The sequence below is a fragment of the Gymnoscopelus braueri genome (genome assembly GCF_963280865.1).
Source record: "Gymnoscopelus braueri genome assembly, chromosome: 23".
NCBI classification, from domain to species: Eukaryota; Metazoa; Chordata; class Actinopteri; order Myctophiformes; family Myctophidae; genus Gymnoscopelus; species Gymnoscopelus braueri.
Genome location: NC_137625.1, coordinates 9,890,965 through 9,903,797, shown reverse-complemented (window position 1 = coordinate 9,903,797; position 12,833 = coordinate 9,890,965). Strand labels below are relative to the sequence as shown.

The window sequence follows — 12,833 nt, the reverse complement described above, 5'->3', positions numbered from 1 at the left end:
ATCAAAAAACAAAAACAAATGTGTATCCACCAATTACATAAACATATGTGTTTGCTACAGTCCCAATTTTACTGTATACATAAGGGGATCACATTCCCAATTATTAGAGGATAGCAGTAGAAAGGATACATGACTCCACTGCCAGACATAATGCTTCATAAAGTATGCACAGAGGTACAAGCAATAAATACACACATTAGGTTAAGCCTTACAGCTACGCAAAGCAGATGCAGAAAAAGCAGGTTTGCTATTCTTCAGCGAGCAATGAGAGAGAGAGAGAGAGAGAGAGAGAGAGAGAGAGAGAGAGAGAGAGAGAGAGAGAGAGAGAGAGAGAGAGAGAGAGAGAGAGAGCTAGAGATAGAGAGAGAAACAGTAAAAATTCAATGTTAAGTCAGAAAAGAAACACTGAGAATTTTTTATCCCCCGCTTAGAAAAAAGTCTGGTAAATTTTATGGGTCCACCAACATTTTTTTTTTTACATAAGTATGCACAGTTATCAAAATACAGACAAAATCAACCCAGAAAATCCAGACAATCCTAAAATCTAGGTGAAAGGAGCAGATCGCAGTTCTGGAGGTCTTTCTGGTATTATGTGCAAGCAACTATTTTAGACATTTTTTCTTTTACTTAATTTATACAAAACCCATGCAAATCTACAGGTAATATGCATTCTGTGACTGACAGGTGTTTCAATCCTTCCCAAAACAAAACGGTATATCTTGAGGTATGCACTCTCCTATGCATTGTACGTACATCTAGGCCATCGTCCCCATGATTTGTAGTTATATTTATTTTTAAATCAATTCTTGTTTCCAGTCCACCAAATGAGCTTTTTTTTTTTTTCCTTTTTTATTCTTTAAGACATGCATTTTTAAAACACAATATTCCCTTACAGGTAATCTATACAGTATCATTCTACAAATGTTTAAAGGACAACCTATTACAATGCAAATCTTTCCATATCTAGACGCGGAGGGAATGTAAACGTCAGGTCAGAACCTCGTCCTGGGAGACAAGCTTTTTTTTTTCCAAGTTGTTTTTTTTTCCTTTTCTTTTTAGTTAAAGTGTTAACAGCTTCTTGTGGCATTCTAGTGAAACTCGTGCAATCTGTCAGTAAAATTGTTCTGAAATTTAGTTTGTGCAGAGGTAGAAGCTTTTTCCGAAAGCCTTTTTTGGGTTAAGTGGGAGAACCCTTGGTTTTCTTTTTTTTTTCCTTTTTTTTTCTCTCGAAAGACGCAACGTCCTTTTTATTTGGTGTGATAAGATTATTATGAACGTGGTCTTCAAGTGCTTTTTTATTTTTATTGTTTGCTGACTCCAGCTACGTATTGAAAGGATAAGAGCTTTGATCCTGGGTTCAGCACCCTCTTGAAGTGGAATCGGGGTTGGGCGTTTGTGTCCACGTGTGCACTCGTTTACGGGACGGGTGTCAGCATACACTTGGCGTGCTTGTTTGCGTTTGTATGTACCGTATGCGTGTCTGTGTGTTCAACTCTCGCAGCCAGTTTTTTTGGCTTGACACTTGAGAACAACATATGCACAGTGTGTTTCCATTATGCTCAAAGCAGGCAGACACTCGAGGCTCGTTACAGTACCGCACAAAGCCAGCCAGTCGGCTCTTTTGACAGCATATATTTTCACTACAGCTGGCGTTTATCACCCAAACAAGGACCGAAAAAAAGCTGGCAGACCCGTGAAATGCACAGGGCCCGTTTGTGAGAGCATGCATGTGTGTACATGTATGCTCGTTTCAGAAAGGGTGTGCGTGCGCGTTGTTTGGTTGTTTGAGCGTTCCTTTTATCCCATACAAGAGGAGGCAGAATTTTGTGTAACTTTGGTTTGATTGAAAACGGAAATGACCATTAAAGCAACGATACTTTTCTAGATGACATCAGCTGTGAGGAAAACGAACTGAACGGGGAGCATAGCCACATTTATACTTACGTAGTACGAAGGGGTCGCTTGCCGGGAAAAAAATCTTGCATTCTTGTCCGCAAGCGGCACATCGTGCAACAGAGGATAAATTACGCTATAGTCGCCACGGTAAACATATGTCTCATCACGTCTCACTGGAAATACTAAAGTAAATGCAATAGAAAAATGCTGGCTACCATTACAGATCACGTTAGTGCAGTAAACATAACATCTCCTTTGATAACGCAACCTGCACTGTACATAATAGTTACGAAGCTATGAACCACGCAATGAGTTTTCTGATGACATGTTTTAAAGCAAATATCACCTAGAAAAGGTTTGTATTTTTTGTCTCTTTCACCTTAGTTATCCTCTTCCACAATGGCTATTATTATTTGCTTTTACAACGGTACCCCAAGCCACATCATTTCATGTCAACTTGAAATCATGACTTATTTGGCTTCACTAGATATTTCTTTGAAATATGTTTGGTTAGCGATGTTTTCAGTTTCGGTTCGACGCGGCTCTGTAACAAATGAACATTAAAAAATAACAACAAACAAAAAGCAAAGGAATTAGGACGTAATTTGACAGTTCCACTTAAGAAACGTTACATATTCACCGGGTTATAGAGACTCGATGACGAACAGCAAAGAAAGAAAAATGATTACAAAAAAAAAAAGGTCTTCACAACGTTTCTGCACTTGAATACACAAAACAGTTTGTTTTGGTCTTGATCCACTTTTACAGTTAGCTGCTCTCTTCCAGTCAAGTCACCAGCACAGCAAAAAAAAAAAGCCTGTTAAAGTTTTAAAATCACATCACATAAACCCCCCCTAACCCCCCCACCCGAACCCCCGTGTGTACGTATGTCCGGCAGATAACTCCCTTAAATCACTCCAACGTGGAAACTCTACGTGTTATCAAATTACACATCAAAATCAGAGGGTTTTATTTTCTTTTCTTCTTCTCTTGATCAATCTTTGTACAGGGCTAAAATGACACAATCCCAGAGGTTATTTTGAAGGTAGTTTTGCGGAAAGAAAAAGCTTCTCTTTGTACTAGTTTCTTTTTTTTTTTTTTCTTAAAGTCACAGAAGGCGGACCAAGAGGAGATTTTGGTTGGCGTTCTGTCTATAAGCTATTGGCCATTGCTAGTGTTGGCTTTGGTTTCTAGCTGTTGCCTGTGACGGTTTGCAGGTAGACAAAGCTTTAGAACAAGGAGGTAAGGTAAGGAGAAACGGCAATAAGGAAATTAAAACAAAAAACAGAAGTAAAAACGCAAAAATGTATTTGTTTTGTTAATGGTGCCTCACACATAAAAAAAAGAGTTACGCGATTATTAGTATATATTTTTTTGTCCCCCCCCCCCACCCCCCGCCCCATCTCAATTTTCACTTTATCCACTTTTTCATCACAAACAGATACAAGACTGGAAGTCAACAATAATTTTTTTCTTTCATTTTTTTGTGTTTTCTGTATAGCTGCAACAACAGTCTTGGTACCGTGGATGAGTTAATGGTGTGACTCGGGGAAATGGCATTTACAGTTGGCAGCATCTAAAAACCATGTGACATAAAAATGAACGGTGGGCAAGTACAAATGAAAAAAAGGGGGAACATAAAGAACAGTTTGCTTTTTCTAGAATTGTTGCGACATACAGGCAGTGACACTAATTTCTTAGACTACATCTGTGCAAATGATAACAGAGAAACAACTTGAATTCGACCGGCAATCGTCTGTGGACATCAACAACTACTGTGGTGGAGGTTGAGGGGTGGGCTGCGATGGCGGTGATGTGTGTGTGTGTGTGTGTGTGTGTGTGTGTGTGTGGATGGACGGGGACGAGTTATTCACAAAACGTCTTCCACTTTTTCTTTTCTTTTTTTTGGCAGTATACGAGGCCGTTAGCTTTCTACAGAACAGGACTTCGCTCGTTTGTCTTGGCACCATCTTTATCGTCCTTTCTGCCCCCAAATCCGTGAGTCCAACCGTCGTCCGTCCGTCCGCGTTTACCGGGCCATCTGCGACGAAGACGGGTCTCAAAAGAGTTTTCGAGTTTCTCTTCAAAAAGACAGACATCTCATGCCTGTTGAGTTTTTTGGGGGGGTATGGGGGGGCGGCGGTCCCCTCTCGCCCGCCCGCCCCACCCCCCCACCCTAGCATCCCCCACCTACAAAGGGCTACAGCAAAGAGTTCCTTTGGGGGAGGAGGGGGGCGGGGGGTGGGGGTCATGGGGGGTGAGGGGAGGATGGGGCAGTCTCCGATCCGGACGCATGCTCAATAAATAGTCTCAGTGGTGGACAGAGTCAGCTGTGTTTGGGTTGGGGTTGCGTGTGGAGTGGTTTTTCCCGCAGTCTCGCAGAGTGTTTGCGGGAGTGTGTGACAGAGAGAGAGAGAGAGAGAGAGACACAGAGAGAGACAGAGGGGAGAGCGAGAGGGCGGAGGAATATATAGTGACTCCGCCACTGCATCCGGAGGTCACTCGAGGTCATCCGATAGGTTGCCTTCTTCCAGCTCCCGGTCGTCGTCCAGCTCCGGACTGTGATTGGCCGTCGTCACCAGTGACATCGGGCAGTCGTCGTCGTCCATGTTCATTGGCTCCTCCTTGACGTGAATCTGCGGCCTGCGGGGGAGGGGCAGGGGGGGTGGATGTCAGGCGTTTCGTTGCAGCCAAACACTAAGTTTGGTATATTGTCTTTGTATCTACATTTTTATTCTTCTTAAACGCATGCCCTACTGCATTGTAGCCTACTCTTTTGCTTTTTTCCCATTTTCTGAAAAGTAACGGTTTTGGACATTACTGTAATAGGCTTCCACCTGACAGCGACGATATAGGTATATACAGTTTAGTGTGAATTATTATGGACACAAACATTCTTCCACCCAAGCACACACAGTAATATCCTCAGTGTTCATTTATACACTTAACTCTGAGACTGTAACCAAATTGACCCATAAAATTAACAATTTTGCAGTACACCCACTCTATTATGCTACTTTATTTACTATAGTTTGGAGGGCATGTGTTGATCAGACGCATCATTTCACATTCCACTTCATTCAATTTCCTGCTTGTCTGTAAATCTCCTCTAATTAGAACAAATGTGAGAGTGAGGGCAACAAGGCAACACAAACTAGGCATGCTTTAGTTCTGCCAATACATCAACACATGACTGTCAGCAGGAGCAATTAGCTTAAACAGAGAAAAGCATCCGATCCATCTCTCCTCTTCATGGTGTACGGGAGACGCGCCGCTCCGCCCCGCACTCGCAGAGTAAGCATTTTGTTGACAGCACTGGGCGAGGCATCCGGGAGAATGGGAATTTAAACTGTCATTACATGCATTATATAGCGCGAACGGTCGCCCCGTAACAACCGTGTTTGTTTGCCAGACGCTAATTCGACATGATGCCTCACGTCTACTGTAAGCAAGCCCATGAAAATTGCATGAAGGGAACGGTTGGGGCGATAAGCCGCCATGTTTCCAGACACGCTTGGCATTTAAAAGTTTACTGATGACACCAGGTTGAAATACATGAAAAGTGGGGGGTGGGGCAAGGGGGGGGTGTTGGGGGCAAAAAAAAAAGAAAAACAGGCCACATGATAAATAATGGAGAATTTCTCATCCCCAAGCCCCCCGGAGCAAAGGCAGAGGAGAGGAGGGTGTTTTTTTTATTTTTTTATCTAGTTAATAGAAAGAGCAGCCACTCGTTAATATGCAGGGGCTGTGCATGTCGCTCCTCAAGAGGCAGAAAGCGGCAGCTAGACTCTGCCATTAATCAACTTCAGCCCCGGCAGTTCACTCGGACACCATGATACATGTTTTTAACACTAAATGGATGAATATCTTTAGCCGCCGTCAATAAGAGAGAGAGAGAGTATGGGGGAAAAAAACTAAAGGAAAGAATGAAAGTGGTGCAGTGGTGTGGTGTGACGAGGGGGCTCTGTCCACAACAAGAGGAGTGGGCGGAATGACAGAGAGAGAGAAAGAGAGAGAGAGAGAGAGAGAGAGAGTGGGGCGACTAACAAGAATAATAATGCTGTCACACACAAACAAGGCTTAACATGATCCGGGGCCCGAGTCACGGAGAAGGGGTTTGTGCCACAATGATAAATCTGACAAAACCTAATTATTTCTGACACGTAGGATGCATCAGGAAATCCCCCAAGACTGGGAAAGAGAAAGGGGAAAGAGAGAGAGAGAGAGAGATAGAGAGAGAGAGAGAGAGAGAGGTGGGTCTCTGCTGTCATCAATGGTGTGAGGAGGGGTGAGGTGAGGTGCGGGTGTGGGAGGGTGTTTGAATTTTAAAATAATTTTAAGGAGGTACAGATTACTTTAATATTCAGAGACAAATAAATTAATATTCCGATGTGCTGGGAGTTGAAGGGAGCAGAGATGCAGGTGGTGTGATGAATATGTGTGTTTCTGTACATAGGGGTGAGAGCCAGCAGTAGGCCTCGCTCGCTCAGCAGCCTGTTATGGATTATGCTATGTTCACAACGACAAATCCAATACCTTCTCCAACAACTATTTTGATTTTCTTAACTAAACAAACAAATAAACAAAAAAAATCTATAAAGAATTACAATTCAGTTAATTATTCAGTTTTCTGTAAACCACTAACTCTGGCATCCCAATTTTGGGCATATCATTACTGGTGAAAATGTATAAAGAATTCAAACAATGTAGACAGTCTGCCTAAAATAGCAGATCGACAAGATCATGCGCCGTGAGCTTGTAGAGTGGCTATTTTCAAAATAATTCTGTTTTTATTTTCGTGGTTAAGTGGCTTGGTTAAGTTAAGATTTTAGTAATTGGATGGTTAGCATTAACAGAATGTCCGGTGGTCTCTCGCCAGTGCCAATGTCAGGAATCAATGCAAGGCGATGTACTAACTTCAACTCAATGCGGAACTTAAGGAGAAAATTCCTCAATATGGTCAGTACAGAAGTACAGAATAATCCACTAGAGCTAGCCCTTTTACTGTACCTCATTAGCATTTTTAGCGCACAGCGGAGTACTTGTTAGAATGTTTTCGATGCACTTGTGTGTCTTTGAAGAAAAATACACCATATTTGCCTGGGCCTGAGCTCTCTAACACTTTATTAGGCCATGTGGATGAGCCATTTAAGTGTAATAAGTCGCCCGGGAGTGAACAGAACACACCGGCAATGTAAATAAAAACAAGGTGCTCCATATGAGATTCTGTGTGCGTGCGTACGTGCGTGCACGTCAAACAGAGACGCTTGCCCTCACATCAATGGGAGATTAGCAGCAGCGATGGTGCAGAGGTATGTCAGGGATGCAAATAAGGTCATTAGTCCGTAGGCCTGGTGGTATATACAGTACCGCGGGAGAGGAGAGGAGGAGGAGGACAAGGGGGTGCAGAGAGGAGAAGAGGGAGGTGGTGGGGAGGAGAATTAGGGGGCGGGACCACACTCATCACGTCAGCCGTGCATCAGTCATTAAGCGACACCGAAGAGGGGGAAACAATTAGACGCGACAGCTCGAAGACTGGCGTCTGCGATAAAATAGAAATAACACCCAAAACAGAACGGTGAACGGTTTGGAAAATGTTGGTGTAAGAGGCTGAAATTAAATTTGAATGTATTTTTTTTTCCTTTTATGACTGGGATTAAAAAAAAGAGTGATGCATAGTAAAACCTTTATGGGTCCCATTTTTACCCTCTCTGAGTTACATAAATGCTGGGAATTTATCTGCGTAGGCCCAATGAATAAAGTATAAAGGTTTTTTTTTTTTTTTTTTTATCTCACTTTTCTTAATGAACTGAACCCCTGTATATTTGAACGTTAAAAGATGAACTTCATTTCATTCCCTGTTCCCTGAGCTGGCTTTTGTCTGGGCGTGTGTGTGGTCAGTCGCGCAGATTCCCATCTCCATTCTTTTGATGTAAAGCAGCTGATTTGCTGAAGTTTGGGATTATAATTAAAAGAATCGTCTGCTCTAGTTTTAGCCTTTTCTAGGATATTGCTCCTTTTAAGCCTCGAGGGCACGACGTACACACGCACATGCACATACGTACGTACGAACGTACTCGCGTACGCACACACACACACACACACACACACGCACACACACACACACACACACACTTGAACATGGCCTGCAGCTATGTGGGCTGCGGTTAAGCAGATAGCTTTAACCTTTAGATGTTTGGGCGGGGAGGACGGGACAGAAAGGTTTGTCTAATTGTTGGATCCAGAAGAGTCCTCTCCTGAGAGGGGGAGAGTGAACAGCCTACAAGGTAGTGTACTCTTTAGTTAATGCTACTAGCCACTCCATTATTTAAAACGCAGAAACGGGGGAAAGAGACTTGTGAAAAAAAATAACACATTTATTCCATTTTGAGGATGTCGTGGCTACTGTACACAAGACAGGGATGGAAATGGGGGGAGGGATGGATGGAGGGAAGAGAAGGAGTGAGGGAGGAAGGGATGACCGGAGCAAGAGAGAGACAGGAAAGAGAAAAAAGTGAGAAAGGGGTGAAAGTGAGAGGGAATTTAAATCAAAAGAAAATTGGATAAACGATAAAGAAATCAAATTGGAAAAGAGAAAGAGAGTATGCCAATAAGGAAGGAGGGCGAGAGGAGAGAGAGAGAGAGAGAGAGAGAGAGAGAGAGAGAGAGAGAGAGAGAGAGAGAGAGAGAGAGAGAGAGAGAGAGAGAGTGAGTGAGTAGGGGGAATAGATAAGAGTCGCTGCTGTACTGTTATTAAAACTTGAATGACCTTGGGGAGTGGCTACACTGGGATTCTGTCTGATGCTGGACACATTTTGCTTCACTTAACACCCAACCCTGCAGAGTGGGGTAAACATATCCCAACAGCTTAATGTAGGACTCACACATGCATGCACTCGCTCGCACGCACGCACGTCACATGCACACACACGTTCACCCTCATGCACGCATATGCATGAACGCATGAGCACAGGCACACACACAAACATGGTGTTCTGTGCCCACTGGCAACGGAAAGAGGAACATTCTTTAGCCATTCCAGAAAGGGTTGGCTAATGTTAGCTCGCGTCTGTAAATCGATGGCAAATAGCAGGATTTCTGTGTGTGTGTGTGTGTGTGTGTGTGTGTGTGTGTGTGTGTGTGTGTGTGTGTGTGTGTGTGTGTGTGTGTGTGTGTGTGTGTGTGTGTGCGTGTGCGTGCGCGTGTGTGTATTAATGTAAAGCGACTTGTATGTGACAGTGTTTGTGAGAGGCCACTAATGTGACCGTTTGTGTACATTTATGTGCGAGAACGATGCAGATCTTTGGGTGTCAGCTAAATGTGTGTGAGTGTGTGATTCCTTTTGTGTGATTCAGGTGGAGTACATCTCGCTTTCACACCCATTCCTGAAAGTCACATGATATGAATTTTTAAAACACCTCTCTCTCTCTCTGTCTCTGTCTTTGTCTCTCTCTCTCAGCTCCATTAAAAAAAAGGAGAGGTTTTGGTGTAATTAATGCTACGGTTAGTCGCTAAATATTAATGGGAAGTCTTACATAAAACATAGCAGCTAAACCCCTACAATGCAGACACTGGCGTAATTAAGGCTGAATGTTTGATAGAGCCCTATTTATAGGCCCGGAGTAAATGTTATCTGAAACGTCAAACACAAACATACCTCAGGTATGAGCAGAGTCCCTTGTCGAAACTAATATATCAGAGAGAGAGAGAGAGAGAGAGAGACAGAGAGAGAGAGAGAGAGTGGGGGAGAGAGAACAGAGAGAAATATGCTTATTCTATAGAATCTAAACCTTGCCCTGAAGTCACAGGGAGAACATTCTCGTAGCGCGAATTAAATACATTTATCAGGCAATTAAACTAACAAAGGCTGTCGAGTAGAAACGGGGGAGGTTCAACATGTTCGCTGATGATGCCTTCCTTTTCACAGCCTCTCCAGGTCAATTCCTGGCAAATCCCTCCATCTCCATCTCGGGGCTCACAACTGTCTTCAGTGAATATGTGTATCGTGGCAGAACGTGTGCGGTTAGTAATGGATTAAATCTTGGCAAGATAGCAGCGTTCAAGAATCCAAATATTAAACCCGCTGAGCTTTCCTGTCTTTGAAACACTTTTGGTAGATGGTGGGCCGGCCAAATATTAAAGCTCCAATCCGGGACTAATTTTAATGAATACAACGTTATTTTAATCAACCTACTGTAATGCGAAGACTAGCACACCTGCAGTGGTTGGAGATTGTCTCCACTTTCATTTAGAAATTTAGACCCTGATGTCGGGTAGGACACCTGCCGGTTGACAATGTCAATAAAGTTATTTGAAGCATATGATGCGCCGGATTGTACACTAGATGTTTCGCCATCTTTGCTGTTCGGAAATCACTGCAATTACCACTAGGAGAGTGAGAAAAATGACATAGACTGATTCTAGCTTTACACAGCATTTTCCTTGGTAGCTAGAGCAAATAACAATATTACACACACACACACACACACACACACACACACACACACACACACACGCACACGCACACGCACACGCACACGCACACGCACACGCACACACACACACACACACACACACACACTTTCCGATGCATCCATCATGTCGGAGCTAATTACATTTTGTCAGTACAGACAACGTATCTGTTATCTATGTGTGTTTAGTCTACTGAATGTATGTTTGTGTACTTTGGTGGGTGGTCCCAGGTTAATTTTGGGTGAACAAGAATGTGAAGACTTTTTCTCATGTTATGTTTAGAGCCCGACAGATTTTTTGGGTCTGATGCCGATCCTGATTTCGGAATAGTGCAAACTCTTTAAATAATTAAAAAAAAACTTAGATTTGATTAAAGTTTCTATTTGAGAGCATTTTCTATTTGAGAGCAAAAAATATATAAAAAATAAACATAAACACAAAATCTTCAATAATACACGAAAATAAGCTTTTTAATTATATAATGAACAAGTAAACTAGTTAATATAAAATACACAAACTGAACGCCGTACTGCGAACGCGTTGTGAGCTTGCAGGATTGCTAGTCTAGAACATTTAAAAAAGAATAATAATAAAAAATCGGGAAACGTCTGCCAAAAAAGTCAAATAATGGCCCATACTACATATCAGCCAGACTGATATATCGGTCGGGCTCTAGCTATTTGTCTAGGTTGCAGTGGTGGAAAGTAACTAAGTACATTTACTTAAGTACTGTACTTAAGTACAATTTTGAGGTATTTGTACTTTACTTGAGTATTTCCAATTTCCAATACTTTTACTTCTACTCCACTACATCACAGAGGCAAATATTGTACTTTTACTCCACTACAATTATTTGAAAACTTTAGTTACTAGTTACTTTGCAGATATAAACTATGATATAATGAAAAATACATTAACCACTTCAGACCTATTTTATACCTAGGCTATTTGAAAATAGCCGATCTACAAGCTCACAACGCGTCGCATCGCGACGCGTTGTGAGCTTGTAGATCTGCTATTTTCAAATATTTAGTACTTTAAGTACATTTTGATGCCAATACTTTTGTACTTTTACTCAAGTATATTTTTCATTCTGGACTTTTACTTGTAACAGAGTATTTTTATAGTGCAGTATTGGTACTTTTACTTAAGTAAATAATTTGAGTACTTTTTCCACCACTGCTAGGTTGTGACTCAACCACAAACCCACATAAAAATCCCTCGCGTGAATTTACTATCCAAGTGTGTGCGACTGGGACTCACATGTGTCCCGGGGGAGAGTACCCGCCAGGGCTGCCGTGTCCGTTGGTGTCCAGGTGGTCCAGGTGGCCGTTGAGCTCCTCGTGGACCGACTGAAGCAGGGTCTGCGGGCTGCAGCTCAGCGTCCCCGGGGGGCTTCCCCCCACCATCAGCCCCGGTGGACTGGCGCCCATCAGCCCCGGCGGACTGGCTCCCATCATTGTCGGGGGGCTCCCGCCCATGAGGCCGTGCGGACTGCCCCCCATCAGGGCCGACGCGCTGTTCATCAGACCCTGCGCCTGCAGCATCGGCAGGGAGGTTTCGGCAAGGGCGGCCTGTGGAGAAGGCAGGCAGGGAGGGAGGGACGCATTGGATGGGCGAGGATGGGAAGAGTATCAAAAAGAGACAGAAAGAGGGAGAGAAGAGAGAGGAGAAATAGATTAGATTCAAGTCAATGATGCTTCCTTGACTGTTAAACCACTTAACCCCTAACATCCCTATTCTGGGTATTCCATAACAAGCAAACATTTGGCTGTTTTCGGTGAGGCGATCTGGTGTAAAAGGAAAGATCGGAGGGGGACCAAGTATAGACCCTTGGGGGACCCAGGTCAACGAAGTTGGGTTTAAGTATATACTTTGTCGTACGATGTATAGTGAAAATATCAAATCTACAAGCTCACAACACATCTCATCGCTGACACATTGTAAGATTGTAGATCTGCTATTTTGGGATTTTTTTTTTTACCTATAATGACTTTCCCATTGAAAGTGATTAAAGTTGCAATAATCCCAACATGACAGTATGCAAAGTCATGGTCGAAGAACGGAACAGCGCTCAAAGTCATCTCCCACGTTCTAAGTTCGTTCCCAGCAGGACAACTCCTGTAACCCCCCCCCCCCCAACCCCACCAAACATAATTTCCATGTTTGGTATCATATTAAAAGGAAAAGAAAAGTCACCCTTCCAAAAAAATTACTTTACCTCAAAAATAATAATTCAAAAAAGAAATACCTGACACTTTTGCCTCCCATGTATTAAACTTATATACAGAGATTAAATTATTGAAGTTTTTGCCATGAGCGGCTGCGCTGTGAAGCCAAATCATTTATGACAGTGTGGATAAATATTAATGCATATGCCCTTGCATTTGCACACGCCGCTATCAATCTGAGGTGGCGGACACAGCTGAAAGGGCGAGAGAGAGAGAGAGAGAGAGAGAGAGAGA

At 43.0% G+C, this 12,833-nt stretch overlaps 1 protein-coding gene across 1 annotated transcript in view; it reads right to left on the bottom strand.

Annotated features, from left to right (window-relative positions):
- Positions 1-3,315: 3,315 nt before the first annotated feature.
- Positions 3,316-12,833, bottom strand: part of foxp2 (forkhead box P2) — a 162,519-nt gene continuing 153,001 nt past the window's right edge. Inside the window, 2 exon segments of the mRNA XM_080420620.1 lie at positions 3,316-4,539; positions 11,632-11,942. Coding sequence (XP_080276746.1) covers positions 4,395-4,539; positions 11,632-11,942 — 456 coding nt within the window. The 3' untranslated portion in view covers positions 3,316-4,394.